Consider the following 19,721-nt stretch of genomic DNA (forward strand, 5'->3'; position numbering starts at 1 on the left):
AGACAGCTGCATGGAAGGCTGGCAGAGAGCACTAATGTCACGGCCATGTTTGGGGCTCCAAGTCCCATGGGCAGAATTGTCAGTGTTGAGGGCCTCCTGACTTCCAGGCTGCAATCTCTTGAGTGCACGTTGCTGGCAGTCTCTGAGCCTCAATTACTACCCATGAAGGGGAAGTCCAATCCTGTCTCCACCCATTTAGAATCATGATGATGTACTATACTTTATAACACAGGGCCCCATGTGGGACCCAGCATCTGTGGCCGGCCATCATGGTGATTGTCAGCATCAGAGGTGATGGGTGATGTGTTTTATTGACACTTTTTATGGCTGTCTCTCCCCAGGGCTCATTGTCACCCGGGGCAGCTTATTTGAACCCTATGAAATGATGCAGCAGGCCCCGGAGAAGTGATGTGTCTGCCGTCACTGTGACTTAGGGAGCCAAGAGCTCATGGATGCCACCAAGATGTGACTCTTCTCCTAGAACAGCAGCCTCCTAGCGAAGCACTGGAGCGCTGAACCCTTGAGTCGCCCTGGGAGTTGGCTACAAGGAGGCTTCCATTGCTCGAACCACCCCCAACTCCAGAATCAGAGAGCCTGTTTTGAGTCCTACCTCCATCACAGATTGGGGTGCAACCTTCCCCGAGACTCTTTAACTTCTCAGGTTCCCTCTCAGTCATGTGGGCTTCTGGGAGATTCGGCCTGGGTCAGAACACTTGGAAAAGGGCAATCCTAAAATCTGAGGCGTTCTACACTGGAATGAATCTTTGGAACTCCCTATGCTCCACGAGGCGGCAGCCGTGTCCAGACTGAGACATGGTCTGGAAGGTAATGACAGGCTCACGGTTTACAGCCTACAGGTTTACTGGAAACCTGAGTAAGCTTGGCCCAGCAGTTGGCTCGCTTTGATTCATGGGAAACCAGTCAGACAACATTCTGAACCTGTAGATCAGCAGTTCATGATAGATGACTCAACGAATTTTAGATATTGAGACAAACAATCCTCACTCAGTCCGAACTGGGTGTTCAGACGTGACGCGTGGCTTGGCCTATTCCCAGACTGAGTCTTTGCATAAACATATATGTGACTCTGAAATGCAACCTTTCTCCCCCTAAGGTTCTCTCGTGTTTTTCTTAGCTCTTCGCTGGGCTAGGAAAAGATCGGTAAGTCAGTGACTGTAGATTGGTGCAGGGGGGTTGACCTGATGACCCAGAACCCTTTAGAAAGAGGAAGGAAGGGCAGGTGAGACAACTTAGTCTATAAAGATTTAAGTTTGATACCCTAAACCCTAAAACCTGTGTAAAAAGATCCTTCATGGCATTGAACAGCTATGACTCCAGTTGAGGGGGCAGGGGATGGGTAGATGCCTAGTGCTGGCTGGCTAGCTTGTATAGCTGGATTGAGAGCTTCAGATTCAGGGAGAGCCTCCCAGTATTACTACCCCCTAGCGAGATAGATAGAGAGAGAGAGAGAGAGAGAGAGAGAGAGAGAGAGAGAGAGAGAGAGAGAAAGAGAGTTAGAAATATGTGTGTATGTATATATGTGTGCACACATGCACACATATATACACACACACACAGAGGATTGACTAGGAGGGGAAGGGAGAGAGAGATTGACTGGAAGAGGGAAAGAGGGAAGAAGAGAGAGAGAGAGAGAGAGAGAGAGAGAGAGAGAGAGAGAGAGAGAGAAAGGCTGTGGGAGACCAGAAGAGGAAGGAGGACCCCTGCTGGGGAGAATGGGGATGACACACTGTCTTGAAGAGGAAGCTTTGGAGCAGAGCCTTGGTGCAGAAGACTGGCTGGTTAGGCAGAGCTGGTGCATAGGGCCTGATACACCACACAGGCAAAGGGTGGATTGTGGGAATGGGCGGCCTTTGGGACCAGTTGCCAGCTCATCGTATTCAACTAGAGTCTCCCTGTGGGCACCGTCTTCCTCCTGACAGCTCACTGATGCTTCCCTGAGGGAGAACTATATGATTCGAGCATCAGCCTTAGTCACATCCACGGAGGTGCTCTGTGGGGGTGAGGGCTGGGCAAAGGAGAGGGGCTCCTCCTTACGTCTGTCTCGCAGCTGCCCCAACTCTCCTTCCTTGTGTGTAGGGACTGACTGACATTGCGCTTTGAGTGTTCAGGCTTGGCTTGGTGATCCACTCTCATGACACACACCATTTATCAAGCGCTGGCTGTGTGCTGTCGGGCAATAGAAAGTACGCTTAGTACACACGGTTATCAGATAGGCACACCCAGCAAGCGAACGAACGAAGGTGTTTATGAGCTCACTAGACAGCTGTGTAACTGAGTCACGGAGAACAGAAATCAAAAAAGGCCTGAGGTCGCCCAGGAAAGCTGTGATCCACATTCTGGTTTTTGAATTGCTTGGTTTTTTTGTTTGTTTGTTTGTTTGCTTGCTTGCTTGTTTTTTTTTAGTGCGTGTATGTATGTGTGTGTGTGTGTGTGTGTGTGCACGTATGCATGTGAGTACATGAGTCTGAGAAGTCCAGAAGAGGGCGGGCACTCGATCTCCTAGAGCTGCAGTTACAGGCAGTCATGAGCTGCCTATTTAGGGGGTTGAGGAGACTAAACACAGATCATCTGCAAGAGCACCAGGTGTGCTAAACGTCAGAGCCATCTCTCCAGTGCCGCCACACCTTTAGGCAGAGGCTCAAGTAGCCCAGGCTGTCACTGAGCTCCATCACTGAACACTGAACTCAAGGTCAGTAGAGGATGACCTTGAACCCCTGAGCCTTGCACCTCCACGTCCCAAGTGTTGGGGATACAGGCATGTACCACCATGCCCAGCGACTATCTGCTTTTGGTAACTCTTGATTGAAGCATCAAGACTGAAGGCCAACCACAGGACCATGTCCTATTCAAACAGCCCTTTGATGGTGGCATCGCCTGTGACTGTATGACTTGGTAGCTACAGAAACACATCAGCTACGCCCATTGGAAGGAGTGTCTCAGCAGACCCTGGGCCTGAGACCCCTGGGACTCTCTGAGACAGCAGACCTTGTGCTATTGTAGGCTTACTGCTTCTTAAGGTACCCTTGTGACTTACTGTAAAGTGCGTTTCAGTTGGAGGTGGCCATGCACATCTGTAATCCCAGCCTGGCCAACATGGTGAATTCCAGCCAGGGATCAAGACCCTGTCTCCCAAACCCCCAGGACAGAAAGAAAGATGGATGGAAAGAAGGAAAGACAAGACAAGACAAGACAAGATAGACAGATAGGCAAGCAGGCAGAAAGAAGGAAGGGAGGAAGGAAAGGAGGGGGGGAGGGAGAAGAAATTCTTCCTAGTCATCAGGTCTGTCCAGCATGACATGACTTTGTGGGACAGGGCAGGTGTCTTGTGAACTGAGAAGTCTTCCTGTTTGGGTCCCTCTGCCTGGGTCATGACCAAGACAAGAAAGTCCCTTCTGCTGTCCCATTGCAAAGCAAGGGGCAGTGCAGTTCTGACAGCTAAAGCCAGTGTTTGTGACATGACAAGAGTTCCGTGGCAGAGAACAAGTCACACCTCCAAACATCTGTGAAGCAGGACATCATTCCTCTGCTCTAAACGCCTCTGAACAGCTGCCTCATCTGGAGGCTCCAGGACTCTCCCATTCCCGCCTCTCTGTGCCTCCCCCGCCCCTGCCCAGGCAGCAAGAAAACACGTGTGTGTACACGTCCCATGCAGGTCTTGAATGGGAATTTAAAGCCTCAAATTCATGGTTTCTTCCTATAAGATCTATATAAGACCCTATAAGCGCTCCTCCGCCCCATTTTTAATTTCACTAAAATACTCTGTGGCACCAAGGACTACGTGTTTGAATGGAGCCTGCGTAGTAACCACTGAGGTCACAGCTTGAGCCCTGCAAGCTGTGGAAAAACTCACGATCCATGTCACCTTTGCCACAGAAATCCAGTCATAGCCAGGGGATGGTGGCACACACCTTTAATCCCAGAACTCGGGAGGCAGAGGCAGGTCTGGATTTGAGGCCAACCTGATCTACAGAGCTAGTTCCAGGATAGCCAGAGCTATACAGAGAAAGAAATCCAGCCACAAATGTATTTTAATTATAAAAAAACAAAAAAACAAACAAAAAAAAAAACAACCCAATCCCAGATAATCCTGAAGCACGCCACAAAGCTTCCTTCTGGTTCTGTTCTTTGAGAATTACAGCTAGGAACAACATCTATGCCATCCAGGGGCCAGACACAGCTCTGCAGTGATAACACAGATGCAGGGATCTGACTGACTTTGTACGGTAGGGGAGGCTGTGTCCTTTGTGTCTGGTGCTACAGCTGGAAGTGAGCAGGCCAGACAGCCAGGCCAGGAAGGAAAGATGGCTGTGATGTGGATGGAGAGGTCAGATTGGAAGCCAGGAGGGTGAAAGCTCCCCACAGGGTAGCCTGGGACCTTGCAATATGGAAGGAGAGACCCAGACAATTCCTCCCTGCCAGGCGAGCCAATTTGACCTTCCTAAGCTCAGATCTTCCAGGTGCAGAGCAAGAAATGCTCTGCTGCTGTCCCAGCAGCCTGTCAAGAAATGCTTCTGCTTTCTAGACAAACTACAAAAACACCTCTCCACACCCCACCCCACCCCATACCCTTGTGAACCCAGCGCTTGCAGAGAAAGGAACTCTGGGAAGCACCACTCAGATCCAGCTTACCACACTCACCCTCGGGGGAAACAAACCATGTCTTCCTCCAGACTTGTTGCAAGACCTGGCCCTCGCTCCCAGCTTCTGAGGCAGAAGGATGCCATCTGTTCCAGCTTGAACATCAGGCAGCTGGCTGCTTCCTTCCTGCCTAACTTCCTGGGAACCTGTGTGGCCTCAGGCAAAGCACTCCACCTCCCTGAGCTTCTGGTGGGACTCTCACTGTGGGAAGAGAGCATCTGTCTCACACGTGAAAGCTCAGGGCAGCACGCAGCATGACCAGGCTCGCCTGCTACCACAGTAGCACGACTCGCTTTGTCTGCTCTCCCTACTCTGTCACCACTAGGAGGCTTCCCCATTATCTATCTCCTTTTCAGCCTGGGGACAGCCATGAGCATGTGAACACATGCACACATACACACACACACAAACACGCATGCACACACATGCACGCACACACATGCACGTACCTACCCACTCGCGCATACACAGCACACTGACATCCATGTGTTCATACATTTGGCCTACACCGGTGTCACATTTGAATCCGAAGCCCAATTTCAGATGCTGGCATGGGTCCTGCTGTCCCAGCAGCGTGTCAAGTATGTACTCATGTTCTCCACTGACTTTCATACCCTGCATATTTCCATATCTCTTAAAGTGTAGCCAGGAAACTTCAGGGAGATGAGTTGTCTGGCAGTGTTTCTGATAGGGATCTGGCAGGTCACACATGAGGAGGTTTCTTTACTGGCTTGGAAGTTCATGTAAGCGCTTCGCCGGTCACAGCAGTGAATCTGGGTCCAAGATGGCAAAGACCCTGGATGCCACTCCACAGAGGCAGGATGAATCCTAGAAGTCCGCCAGACTGATCACTGTGGGATGGCCTCTGGAATGCCAAGAGGCTATTAGAGCAGAGGAGAAAGTGTCTGGCTTTTGGTTTGCGGCTCCTGCGAAACCCCAGAGTGGGGAAGTCACTGAAGTACCCTGCATTCTGTTTTCTTGCTCGCTGAACTGGAGTTTAAGACAGTGTGTGACCGTGGGCAAAGTGAGGCCTTGATGTCTAATTGCTGGGGTTGCTACACTGTGTGATTCGAGACCAGTCCCGCAACCTCTCCTGGACATAGTAGATACAGAGACTCCATGTGGTTCCTCCCAGCTCAGAGCCTCCGCGTTGGGCTCCTGTCTTTCTAATCTCACAGCATCCCTGACCTGGCTGAGCCTCTTTAGATACTAGGGCTCCGAGCTAGGAGACCTGACCCAGGTCGGAGAGAGGGACCTGACCATCTGTCCTTCTGTGGAATTTGCCAGTAACATCACAGGAGAAGCAGGGATCCAGGTATCTTCATGCATCTCAACTAAAGAAACCAGGGATCAGAGGGACACTTGTGAATCCCCCACAAACCCACCCAAGGCTGAGCTTGGGAAATGGTTCTGATTTTGAGAAAAAGGGGTTTGTTTTTGTTTTTTGAATGTTTGTGAGTATATATGTTTGTGCTCATTCCCATGTGTGGGGAAATTACATGTGTGTGTGCATGTGCATGCATGTATGCATGTGAGTGTGCCTATGCATGTGTTTGTGGGTATATGCCTGTGTGTGTATGCCTGTGTGTGTGCACGTGCATGCATGTATGCATGTGTATATATGCATGTGAATGTGCCTATGTATGTGTGTGCGTTTGCATGCATGTATGCATGAGTGTGTGTATGCATGTGAGTGTGCCTATGCATTTGTGCATGTGCATGTGCGTTAGTGTGTGTGTGTGTGTGTGTGTGTAAACCAGCTGTAGGTGCCATTCCCCAGGTGTGGCCCTCCTTCTTGTTTGAACTTTTCATTGTTGGTTGCTTTGCTTGAAACAGGGTCGCTCACTGGCCCAGGATTCACTAAATCGGTAAGCCTGGCTGGCTATTGATATATAGGAATCCTCCTGTCTCACCTCCCTACTACTGAGATTACAAGCCCATACCACCACACCCAGCTGTTTGTTCATTTGTTTGCTTGTTTGTTTCCTGGTGATCCTTGTGCTTGCTTGAAGTGGGCTCCTTACCAGCAGAGCCATCTCCCTAGCATGCCTCCCTGCTCCCCATTTTTAAATTTTCATGAGTAAAACCAGCATGTGAGCCCCACTCCAGCATTGTTTAAATATAGTTACTAGCATACTCCAAAACACGTGAATCCGGGGTAATCTCATATAATTAGCTTTATTTAGAAAATGTTTGAACACTAGAGGTCTCTAAATATAGATCTCACGTGTCCTGTGCATATTCTGCAGGTGCGTGTGAAGAAGCCAAGACCCTTCCTCAGGAAGGACACTCCTTTCTTGTTCTTTTCATCCCTTCAGGTTTCTATGAGAAAGCCCTATCTTTTATGAAGCAATAGATGAATTGAGATTTTCAGTGCCCTTAACTCGGTGAAAAAATAGTCATTCTACCACTGATATGCATGCACCCCCTCGAATCTTATTTAAACCATTTTTCTCACTGAGTGACATCTCTGAACCCCAGCATCCCTGTATCTGCATCAGATGAGAACAGGGTGCCTCCTTTTCATTAGTCAATCGGTCCTTTCTGAGACACAGCCTCACATAGTCTAGCCTACCATCCGTGCTAGGGAGCAGAGGCTGGCCTTGAACTCCTGACTCTCCTGCTTCCGCCTTCCGGGTGCTAGGATTAAGGGTGTGCCCCAGTATGCTCCTGGAAGGAGTCTTGTTTTATATTTTGAAGAGAGCCAGAGAGATTCAGACTATCTGGGGGGGGATTCAAAAGGCCACACAGCTGCAGAAGCCAGGGCTGGAAGCTGACTGTTGTCCTCTCTAACCAGGAGCTCAAGATGGCATAGGGCTGTGTCTCATCTTCCTCCAGAAGAAGGATGAGCCCCAGGTCTGGCTTGAAGGATCCTAAGGTTTAAGAAAATGAACTCAAGACAAACGGTGAAAGGCATCTAAGTCTCCCATCTGTTTCCTGACCTCCTCCTCCAAGAGCCTACAGATGCCTCAAGGGTTAGAAAAGCGTGGGCAATCCTACCCCAGCCCCATCAGAGGAAGTGCTGGGGTGCTGTTTTTCTAGCCTTGAGAATGGGTTTTATTTAATATCTACATAGCAGATTTATAGAGTTAATTTGGTTTCTCCTCCAGTAAAAGGTCTCTGGAGGGTCTTAATGACAGCCGGGTTCCAGAAATTGAAAGAAAAGTCAACACAGCGCTGGCCTGGAGCTGAGGGAGCTCCAGGGCCCAGAGCCAACTTAGCAAGTGCAGGCTCGGTCATCCTGGGAGTCTGCCAACTCTAGATCACAATCCCTCTCTAGGTCTCTGGAGGGAAGAGCATAGCTCTGGGGCTCTGTCCAGCCCACTGGTGCACCGAGGAAGCCAGATACCTTGGGTAGATGCATCGGGTATACAGCAGAAGGGGACCACAATGTGGGAGGCACCCCCAGGGTAGAGCTCACACAGGACATTAGCAAAGGAAGTTGGGGTAATACTGGTAAAGAGGGTTGTAACTCCAGAGGTTTCTCCGCAGGCAGTAGACAAGCTTCCGGTCACAGGCACAGAGCCTCATGGGACAGAAAGAGTCCGGTTCTGCAAAAAAGGGTATGGAGTACCAAATGAGCATGGGAAGACTGTGCCCACCAACGCTGACTTGCTCAAAGTCCAGAAGATGGCTTCTAGTCTGCACAGCCTCCCCATCTGGGTCCTGCTCTGAGCCATCTCATAGTGTGTGGAGGGGAGCACTCTGAATAAGGGTCATCCATAATCTGATGGAAGAGCTTCAGGTCCTGACCTGAGATGTGTGATCTGAGGGAGGAGACCCGCCACTGAACTAGATGCCCAGCTCTTGATCATGATTGAAGTTTCTATTCCAGGAATCCCTAGTCTGGTGCTGTAGACACACGCCCTTCGCGTAGAGTGCCTAGCTTGAGGGTGGAGCCAGTTTCTATGGGAGGCATTAAATAGAGGGGCACCTGGCTTTGAACTCAGGGGCCTGGATCCTGGTGCACACTGGCAAACCTTTGAGCTTCCGTTGCACGTGTGAAGTAAGGGAAATGAAACCAACTCTCTCCAGGGAGAGGAAGTCTATAAGCCCACAGTACTGGTGAATACCGAGTTTCAAGTGGGACTTTCCTTTCCTGGAAGTCTAAAGAGGTTGTCACAGTCCCATGTCCCTCAGGCTCCCTCTGCTTCCCAAGACATAGGCAGGCCCACCTCTTGGGCAACAGAACTCCCAGCCTGAATGGGAAGCCACCCTTACCACAGACAACTTGGCCCTGTGTAAATCTGTAGTCGTAGGACTGGGTCCGGATGGCACAGTGTCTCTCCTCCAGTTGCCCATAACAATGGTCATGAATCCGACAGCACCTGTGGAAGTGAGAGATAGGGGCGCTAAGCCAGGAGCCACCCTCCTGACTCCCCCACACCTGTGGGAGAGTCCAAGGTGAGAGGGCTCAAGTCGAATCTGGGGGACACGGTGCTTGTATGTTAAAACTAAATTCTCTCTGAAGCATTGTTTAACCTCGCACCCTGATGAGAGGTTTTCTCTTTGTTCTGTATACACTCCAAGTTTTAAGTGCCTTGCCTGTGAGCACAGATACCTGGGACAAAGTTTGACTTTCTCAAGACTGCGACAGTTCAAGCAAAGATGCTCTACATAGAAGGTTTGCCTAGCAACGGCATCTCCACCAATAAGCAGACAGTTGCTCTTGCCTCTGGTCCCCACAACCAATGAGCTTGGTATCTAAGCAGCTTATGTAAAGGTGTTGGCTATCCTGCTAATTTAAACTTCCCCTTAGCTCACTCTCCTTGAGCAGGCCCAGGGTTTTTACAGTGCTCATAATCTTATTGTGACGCACCACTGTTCCCAAATCAGTCGCTATTCTTTGGAGATTCTGAATGCTCTTTAGGCTGAAATCCCTAGCAGGTATGAAACTGCAGCCACATCCCTCTGGTAGAACCTGTGGCGAGTGGGTGTGAGCCAGCAGGGATGGCGTCTGCGATGTTAGCTTTTCTCACCCACTAGAGCTGCCACTGCTTAGAAGTTCACAGACCTGTTTGTGCCTCCTACTGGCTAGACAGAGTGTAGGTGTGGTGGTTTGGATGAAAATGGCCCCCACAGACTCGCAGGGACTGGCACTATCAGGTGTGTGTTCTTGTGGGAGGAGGTGTGGTCTTGGAGGGAGTGTGTCACCGAGGGTGGGCTTTGAGGTCTCAGACACTAGAGCCTGGGCTAGTGTGGCACTCCCTTCCTGCTGCCTGTGGATCTGGGTGTAGAACTCTCAACCACCTCTCCAGCACCATGTCTGCCTGCGTGCGCCCATGCTTCCTGCCGTGCGGATAATAGATTAAACCTCTGAACTGTAAGCCACCCCCAATTGAATGTTTTCCTTTCCAAGAGTCGCTGTGGCCATGGCATCTCTTCACTGCAATAGAATACAGAAGAGTAAGGCAGACGTGGTTACTGGGGTAACCCCGAGATAGGCCTGTCCATGCTTTTGTTTAGAGGAACGTGGAACATTTGGAAACTTTGGATTAGGAAAGTGACTGGACACTGTAAGTGAGGCTTAAGGGGACATACTAGTAGAAGCACGAAAGACAGTGGTGCTAAGGATGATTTGAACTGTGGGGTCTCCACTCAAGACATTTCGGAGAAGAAGAATTTTAGTATGTGGCCTAGAGACAGGGAAAAAATGTGGCTGCTTTCTGCCCTTGTCAAAAAAAAAAATTAGCACGAAGCTAAATTGAACAATTCTGGATTAACAGCTTTGGCAGAGGGCATTTCAAAAGAACCTGGTATTGAATGTGTGCTTGGCTATTAATGGTCAGTCTTATGCATATCTGTAATGAAGAAAGGCACTTCTTCAAGACCAGCCTGGTCTACAGAGCAGATCCAGGATAGCCAGGCTTGGGTCGTGAAGGAAACAATCAAAAAGAGAAAGCTAGTGAAAATATATTTGAACCAGGAGGCCAAGCAAGCTTTAGCTCCAGGAAGCAGCAGAAGTTGGCAGCTTCGGCCACGCGGTTCTGTCTTTAGAGTTAAGAATCCAAGAAAAGGGTTGTAGAATCTCCCTCCGTGACTAAGGAGAGCTGTCGAGGCCAGGCACTGTGTCAATGGTGTCCCTGCACAAGGTCAGAGGTCAACATCACATGTCTCCATCATCCTCTCTCTACCTTACTCTGAGATATGGTCTCTCACTAGAACCTGAGCCTTACTGATTCAGCCAGACTAGCTGACCAACAAGCATCCAGGGATGTGCCTGTCTCCACCACCTCTCTCAACAGCATCCAAACCACAGGTCCTCATGCGTGTATAGCAAGACCTTGCTGACCAAGTCATTACTCCAGCCCCATAGCTATAAATTTCTATACAACATCACACACTAAGCTAAATAGGAGTTTAGAATGGTGTGTTCAACTACAATCTATTTCCACAGAGGTCATTCTAAGTCCTCCCCCCTTGCTTATCCACAGAGTCCTGCTTCAGCGTGGCCCCAACTCCCTAATGCCATTTGATGCCCCCCATCATGGCACCGCTGGCTTCGGAACTGTTACCCCTATACACTGAGCCTTCCAAAGAACAACATGTCCCGTCTCGCACAGTCTTCTAGAACGGCTACACTGCTCTAGCAAAAATCCAGATCTCCTCTTGCTCTCTGAAAGCTGAGACCCAGAATGTGGACATATCAGTGGTCACAATGCCGTACTATACCTCATACCCTTGACTGCCTCCAAGTTGACTGGATTAATAGCAGCCTCGGAAATTATAGAATCCCACCCTCCGATGTGTCTTGGAGGGCTTTTCCCCAGGATTAGATTATGAGAGTTGATAAGTAGCTTTGCCCATGGATGGGTTCATGATATGAGGGCATTATTAGGAAGTGGTACATGGTAGATATAGGACTTATTTGGAGGAAGTGCATTGCTGTTGATGATAATCTTGCCCTGCCATCTTTCTGAAGCCCGATCTCCGCTTCCTGATCACCATGAAGGAGCTCCTGTGCCACACAGCCCACAGTCAGGATACCCTGCCCAGAACAGACACAGAAACATGGACCCAAGTGTTCCTGAACTGAGTCCTCTGAAACTGTGAGCCAAACTAACGGATTACTCCGTTATGTTGTTCTGATAGCAATTTTATGGGTGGGGGAATGGGGGAGAGGGACGGAGAGAGATAATGCGTTTCGTTGTGATGAGACCATTAAAAATCTCTCTTGAGCCAGGCAGTGGTGTCGCACACCTTTAATCCCAGCACTTGGGAGGCAGAGGCAGGCGGATTTCTGAGATCGAGGCCATCCTGGTCTACAGGGTGAGTTTCTGGACAGCCAGGGCTACACAGAGAAACCCTGTCTCGAAAAACCAAAATAAATAAATAAATAAATAAATAAATTTCTCTTGAGATGCTCATTGCACCATTAACTGCCGTCATAGACCATCAAAGCATATTCCTCCTCTGACTGTAGCTGTAGCTGTGTACTCATGGCTGAACCAACTAAGAGTGTCACACGTAAGCAACACTGTGGAGTTCCCAAGGTCTGTGATAATCTCTTATTGTTGTTGAGACAGGGTCTTGTCATGCAGCCAAGGCTGACATGGAACTTTCTATATAGCCTGCAGCAACCTCAAACTCTTGCTCTCCCTGCCTCGACCTCCCCAGTATTGAGATGGCAGGCTCACACTTCTAGATCCAACTGGCTAACCTCTTTTGCCTCATAGTTTGGGAATATTCATTCGTAACCCCCAAGAGTCACCATGCTGGAAGAAAGTCTACACGACCCTGCAAAGGACCCAGAGAAAAGGCCTGAGCCTCTGCCCACAGACAGTGACAACCTGAGCCCCAGCCAGGAGCCATCCAACTTCAGTTGGGCTTTGCGGAAGGAAACTGAGCAGACAGGAGTCGTTCTGCCATGACCTTCCAGGCTCATGAGCAAAGTGAAAAATCGTGGTTCGTGGCCATAAGTGACCGATCAACCAGGCCACAGACTGCCTTACACAGTCCCACACCGGTGCCCTAAACTGACACATAAGGAGTGTTTGTCCAATAAAGCAAGTGACAGAGTAGGCCACCGAGATCTCAGAACTCTTGAGACTCGTGTGGCGCACCTTTTAAAGTTGCTTACCTCCTCTAAGCCTTAACTTTTCTTATTTTAAAGAGTTATTTTAGAAGCCAGCCGTAGTGGTGCATGCCTTTAATCCCAGCACTTGGGAGGCAGAGGCATGCTAATCTCTGAGTTTAAGGCCAGCCTGATTTACATATGAGTTCCAGGACAGCCATAGCTACACAGAAAAAAAACTTGTCTCCAAAAATAAATAATTAGATAGATAAATAAAAAATAATTATTTTAGTTTTAATTCTGTGTGCACATGCACATGCATTTGCATGCATGTACATGTGACCACTGGTGCCCAAGGAGGCCTGATTCATCAGGTCCCCTGGAGCTGGAGTCACAGGTCATTGTGAGCTGATCAACATGGGTGCTGAGAACCAGGTTGCCTACAGGAGCAATGTGCACTCTAACGACCGAGCGATCTCTCTTGTCCTGGGCCTCAGTTGCAATTCTCCTCTTTTAGAATAGACATGGAGTCAGGGGAGGTGATGAAATCGGAGCCCAGAACATTAAGAGTGGTGATGATGGCCGGGTGGTGGTGGCGCATGCCTGTAATCCCAGCACTCTGGGAGGCAGAGGCAGGTGGATTTCTGAGTTTGAGGCCAGCCTGGTCTACAGAGTGAGAGTCCCAGGACAGCCAGGGCTATACAGAGAAACCCTGTCTCGAAAAAAACCAAAAAAAGAAAAAAAAAGAAGAAGAAGAAGAAGAAGGAGGAGGAGGAGGAGGAGGAGGAGGAGGAGGAGGAGGAGGAGGACCGAAGAGTGGTGATGATGTCAGCTCACCAATCAGTGCCATCCTTAGGGGTCCCGCGGCCGCCCCAGCCACAGTAGCAGCCATAGAAGCCATAGTTCTTAACAGCATTCTTCCCAGTCACCTTCTCAATCATGGACTTCAGTTCTAGCAAGCCTCCTGGGACTGCAGGCACACCTGGAAAACAGCCCAAACCTGCAGGTGACACCAGGCACTTTGCTGCAGATCTCCTTGCTATCTGCCACCCTCCCAGCCCTCTCTTATTCACCCAATTAATGGGGGGAGGACCGGGCAGATGACACCATGCAACCTAGAATAGAAGTTAAGAGTCTGTACTTGGGAGCCTAGGGATTGGCTCCGTTGACAGAGGACTTGCCTACTGTGCGTGAAGCCCTGGTTTTGATCATTGGCACTGTGTAAACTGAATGTGTAGCATTTCTACACTCAGGAGGTGAAGAAGTTTGTGGTCATCCTCAGCTATGCAAATTCAAGGCTAGCCTGTGCTACACAAGCTGCTATCTAAAAAAAAATTTTTAAAAAAATTAAATTTAGTAGCAGAGTAGACCATGGCTTGAAGCCAGCTCCCTCATATCACAAATCGGGAAACTGAGGCTATTGTAAATCTAGAAGGAAGTAGCTTGTCTAGGACTTTCGATGCAAGGAGCCAGGGGCTGCTTTTCTGCTTCAGGTCGCAAGTTTCTCCTAGCTCTCTAGACAGCTGGCAAGAGTGGGGTAGCTCACCAGGGGCTTCCATGAAGCCTAAAGCCAGCTGTACTGTAACAGGCCCCCAGACCTTAGCATAACTGACTCCATGACAGAAGTACCATTCAGGCCTTAATACTCACCATGTAGACAGCACTGCCAGCCAAAATAAAAACAAAGACTTAATCCATCAAAGTCCATAATTCTGGGAAAGTCTCTAACTGTACTAACCTTACCTTTTGGCTATGGTAGTTCGACTTCCGGCTAATTGTTCTTGTTACCTGAAACATGTCAACCTGGGATATGGTTTTTGTGTTTAAAAGCTTGCTCTGAGAAAGGCTCCGGGCTACACTTCCATCACCCAGCCAGCTAACACAGACTTTCTATCGGCTTAAACCCACGCCCACGTCTTCTCTGGTGGCAACCCCCACAGACATTACAGTCATCTCCCGGATGGGGGCGGTATGCACTACTGAACAGAGGATGGCTCTGGCATCATCTATTGATGTCTGTCTGTCCGTCTGTCCATCCATCTGTCCATCCATCTCCTCCTTCCTTCCTTAAACCTAATGTATATCACCATGCTGTAAGCATTCTACCCGAGACCCGCCTCGCCGCCCCCAGCCCTGAGTTGGGATATTTCCTAAGGGGTTTGTGTTCCACTTTGTTCCCACTGACTGTCCTTGTTCTATACTCAGACGTCAGGGGAAATAATCTGCCTCCCAGCTTCACAAGCTGTCTTCGTGTCCACAGCCTTCACGCCGTGGCCCACAGTGTGCAAACCACGCCACAGCACCATGTCCACCAACGCAAAAGCAAGGCCCCAGCGAGGCCAAGGCCTTCGCCGATGTATCTCTGCGTGCACCGTGAGGGCAGAGCTGAGACGGAGACACAGGTCTCCTCACCTCAAAGGCTAATGACTGCCTTCTTTTCCACTGTCCAGTCACTCCCAAGGTTGTGGGGGGAGGAGGCATATTTAGAGGTCACAGAGCCAATACTTACTGCAAGCCAGGAGCCAAGCCAATGTGAGGAGGCCCTTCATCTCTTGGGTTCTGGAAAACAAAAGACATTCCCATGGCGTCTTTAAATTGTCACTGCTAAGACCTGTTCGGACCCCACCCAGCTCCAAACTAGGTCTGCCTGTTCCCTCCCTCATTGGGTAATCCAACTGCTCCAGCCGGAAAAGACAGGACGAGGACAAGAGGCAAAACCTCAGGGCTTGATCCAGGAATTCCCTGGAGACAGAGAATCATGATTGTCTCCACCAGAAGTGGCAGTGACAAGGTGCCCCCTATTTGTCCCCTCGGTAGGTGTATAAATGGATATTGCTAACGCAAGATTAAGGGCGGGACTTGACGGCCCCTAGACAAAGCTAAGAATCAGCGTAGAGGGCTGCTGGTGAAATAGTTCAGTGGGCGAAGGTGCCGGCCTCTAAGCCCGACGGCCTGAGTTAGATCCCTGGGACTACATGGTCGGAGGAGAGAACTGATCTTCACAAGTTGTCATCTGCTCTCCAGGCGCACTGCACTCCCATACACATACACACCACACACTAAAGATGTAAAGGGCAGAGGGGAGAGGGAGCCAGGACACAGGCTTCAGAGTCTGTAACAGTGGTAGGCACTGAGGGTGCAGGGAGGCGGAGCTTGTATCTTGTTCCTGTAGTTCATGGGGCAGATGTCTCTGAGTTCCCTGATGGTTAGTTGAGAACTTTAGCTGTTGGTCACCCCACGATTCCTGCACTGACTGGCCAGAACGAGTAGTTCAGAATGGAGTCTAGCATCCGGTAGTGAGCCTCGGCCACTGAGGGCTTTGTGGTCCCTAGGCACACTGCAGGTCTTTCGATAGTCCTGCAGGTGTCACTGTCCCCATTTACTAAAGGGAAGGACAAGGCTCTTGAGGTTGGCAGGACTATGCCAGAGGTCACTCGGGCTAAGAGCATGGAAGGAAGATGGGAACCCCCCCTCACTGAACCATGTCACCCTCCTAGGGGGGAAAATTCTCTCAACCCTGGGGTTCTGTCTTTCATGAAGTGTATCTCCTAGGGCTGCCACCTTAGTGGCAAATACACGGCTCCTGGCTTAGAAACCGTTGTGGCCATAGGCAGAGAAAATGCAAGGTTTCCGATGTGGCCTCTATGAGGTCCCTCTGCTGGTAGCTTCCTGCTTTTCTCCCCTCCCGGGATCCCCAAATCCACATCTGTTTGGCTGGCCTGTGGATAGCTAGGACTTTCTCCCTGGTGCCACACCAACTCCAAGCCCCTTGGTCTCTGTGCCACACTCTCTGCCCAGCTTCCTGGAGCCCTCAAAGACCTGGCCTCCAAGCACAGCGTTTCAGACTCCAGGGACTCCTGGCTACTGAGCAGGCCTTTGTCCAAGAGCACCTCTGAGTTCCAAGAACATTCCTGAGAGTTCTGTCCCCACACGACCTCTGCTCTGAGGGCGCTAAGCACCCGCATTAAATGGCCCTAGATGCTACTTTCCACCCCAATTTCACTGTTTGCTTTTATGAAGTGGAGACACCAGAGACTACACACTGGGCATCTTCAGGGTGCCAGATGCCATCCACGTAACTCCCAAACCACCCATGGCCTTGATGGGTACACACTAGCAAACCGCTGTATGTCCCCCTCAGTGGGGATCTGTCAATGGATGAATAGCTAAATGGATAAGAGTTAATGATTTTTACAGACTGAGGAACTGTCAGGCTCAGGCAAGGGGTTGGGGAGGTGACTCGGTGAGTTAAAACCCTCACTGTGCAAGCCCAAGAATCTGAGCTCGCCTTCTAGAGCCCACATGAAGAGTGTGCATTTGCATCTGCCCCTAAGCCCAGTGGTGTGGGGCACAGACAGGAGGAGGCTCACTGGGACTGGCTGGCTGTCAGCCTGACTCCAGATTCTCCGGATTCAACTTCTGTGCATACATATACAAGGGGGAGAGAGGAAAGGGGAGAGAAGGGGAGGGGCGGGGAGGAGAGGAGAGGGGAGGGGAGGGGAGGGAGGGAGGGAGAGAGGCAAGGAGGAAGGGAGGGAGTGGAAGGGAGGGGAGAGGAGAGGAGAGGAGAGGGGAGGGGAGGGAAAGGGAGGGGAAGGGAGGGGAGGGAAGGGGGAGGAGAGGAGAGGAGAGGAGGGAAGAGGAGAGGAGAGGAGGGGAGAGGAGAGGAGAGGAGGGGAGGAGAGGAGAGGAGGTAGAAGCCCTCCTGTAGGTGAAACAGTTGCCCAAAGGTTTAGGTTTAGCCCAAGCTAGTGAATCCCGTCGTACCTGATGACTCTCCATTTCTCTGAGCTGCCCCTCTGGTTACCTCCATTCTTCTTTTCCAGTTTTCTTTTTGTCTCTTATCCCCCTTTTTCTCTTCCTTCCTTCTTTCCTTCCTTTCATCTTTCTTTATTTTCCTTCCTTTCTTTTCTTTTAGACATTGTGTCATGGATCCCAGACTGACTTTGAACTATGTAGTCAAACTCTTGGTCCTCCTGCCTCCACTCCTCAAGAGAGAGCCTGGATTACAGGCATGTGCCACCATGCCCAATTATACAGTGCTGGGTGGATCCCAGAGCCTCTTGCATGCTAGGCAGGCGCTATGCCAACTGAACTCCATTCCCAGCCTGGATATTTGATTCCACAAAGCTTTGACATCTCAAGGATCTTGATAAAGAGGATGTGTCCCTTGTCGGCTAGCCAATCCCTAACAGCTAAGACCTGGCTCTCCTGCAGGTATGCTTTTCACAGAGCAGTCAGGCCAGCCAAAACCTTCACAGTCTCAGCACCCACTTAATTAACTCCTTCAGGCCAGGCCAGTCCACATTAGCCCAGTTCCCCTGGAGGGAAGCCTAGAGCTACTGGGGTGAATCTCGCTAGCCAGTCCAGTCTGCTCTCTTTCCCTGCAGATTCACACCCGAGACAACCCCAACCACTGCCCACCTTCTTTTCCTGTGGACTGTCCTCACACAGATCTCCCTGGGCTGGGATGTTGCTGCGTGGGTACCGCAGGAGTCCCTAGGAAAGGATTTGCAGAGATAAGACAAGTTCTAGCCCACAGAAAGAGTGCGTATTTGCACCTGCCTCTAGCCCCAGTGGTGTGGGACACAAACATGAGGCTCACTGGGACTGGTTGGCTGTCAGCCTGACTCCAGAATCTCCAGATTCAACTTCTGTGCATACATATACAAGGGGAGAGGGGGAGGTAGGGAGGAGGGGGTTAAGGGAGGGGTGGTGTCTGCAGTGGCTAAGCCAGGAATTGGCTGTCCAGGAGTCTAGAGCATCTCTGCAGCCCAAAGCAGCCCTGAGACAAGGCTATGGCTTGTCTGTTTTTATCCGATGACTACAGGAGCACAGGAACACTGAGAGATAATTTCAGGGTGGAGCCGGGCTATGATAATGAAAGGTGGGGAGAGCCTCTGTGAACAGGACAAGACGGGAAAATAGAGGCTGATGTGGAAGCCATGGGAAATGGGAGGACCCGGCCCTTCAAGCCACATGAGGGAGCCCCATATGCCTTGGACCTCTGTTCTCCTCTCCAGCCTGCGAAAGGATCCAATCATCCACTCAGCTTTGAGATATCTGCACCCTGTCTGTACTGGCTCTGCTTCCCGACACAGAGGCACTGCCCTGGTCGACCCCAGTCTCCCAGATTGGGCAGCCCCACAAAGAGAGTCTTACCTGATTGCTGGTCTCTGTCCTCAGTCCCGGAGAAGAGGCAGCAGCTGGGCCTGCTTGGTTTTAAACCAGTCCTGTAGCCTCCCACACCACTGCTTGGGCGGCCTCCAAGATTCCTGGGAACCCAGGGAGGCCCACTTCAAGACCCCCTGTTGTTTCTCCTTCTCTAGATTCTCTATACAGGCTTTGGGGCTGGGGCGTTCTCAGGGGAGATATCTGGAAGAGGCTGGATTAAGATGACTATTCCCCAACCAGAGACAACGCCCTGAAATCCCCTCCCAGGCACAGCCTCACTTCCGCTGCCACAGTGGGCCTTTGTGGAATGATCCAATCTTTGGTTCCTTGTGGTTTCTCAGCCCACAGAACCGCTTCTATTTTGTTCTGTCCTCGGCCTCAGCATGAAAGCAGCCATGGGGCGCAGGTGATGCTCTTTTAACTCCCCTTTCTAACTTGCCTGCCCCAACTTTCTCAGGAGCCTGTAGAGCCCCCTCTGGGGACACTGCAAGATGTCTCCCTAGTCCTAGCATCCGGTACCACCTGTTGGCATCCGACTCACTCACTACTGAATCCCTACACCCAGCTTATCCCTGGGAGCCACTTAGTAGCTGTGTGACTCTGGGCAAATGGCTGCACCTCTGTTTCTTCATATGAAACTTGAACACAGTGACCCTCATAAGCCCAGTGAGGAGAGTACCAGGCAAACTGCAAAATAATGTCTCACTGAAGGTGCAGTGGGTAACGTCACAGATTCTACAACCTGGGTTCAAATCTACACGTCCTCACTAACTGAAAAAAATCATTTCAGGTGGTCCATCTGCTTTGAGGAGCTGTCATGAGCCTTAATGAATGAATCAGTGCATGTATTAACACTTGTAACGATGGTAAAAGC

At 50.4% G+C, this 19,721-nt stretch overlaps 1 protein-coding gene across 2 annotated transcripts; it reads right to left on the reverse strand.

The window, feature by feature from the left end:
- Positions 1-6,830: 6,830 nt before the first annotated feature.
- On the reverse strand, positions 6,831-19,067 carry Pla2g5 (phospholipase A2 group V). 2 transcript variants are annotated; one of them, XM_052175717.1, is made up of 6 exons: positions 18,836-19,067; positions 18,098-18,172; positions 15,183-15,232; positions 13,511-13,655; positions 8,881-8,987; positions 6,831-8,210 (listed from the first exon to the last, which is right to left on the reverse strand). In XM_052175717.1, the coding sequence occupies exons 3-6, from the start codon at positions 15,220-15,222 to the stop codon at positions 8,089-8,091; spliced, it is 414 nt and encodes a 137-aa protein (XP_052031677.1). In that variant the 5' UTR covers positions 15,223-15,232; positions 18,098-18,172; positions 18,836-19,067; the 3' UTR covers positions 6,831-8,088. The 2 variants fall into 2 exon arrangements, with proteins under 2 accessions (XP_052031677.1, XP_052031676.1); XM_052175716.1 differs by lacking the exon at positions 18,098-18,172.
- Between the last annotated feature and the right edge of the window lie 654 nt (positions 19,068-19,721).

This window comes from Apodemus sylvaticus, chromosome 3, assembly GCF_947179515.1.
Source record: "Apodemus sylvaticus chromosome 3, mApoSyl1.1, whole genome shotgun sequence".
In the NCBI taxonomy this organism is placed as follows: domain Eukaryota; kingdom Metazoa; phylum Chordata; class Mammalia; order Rodentia; family Muridae; genus Apodemus; species Apodemus sylvaticus.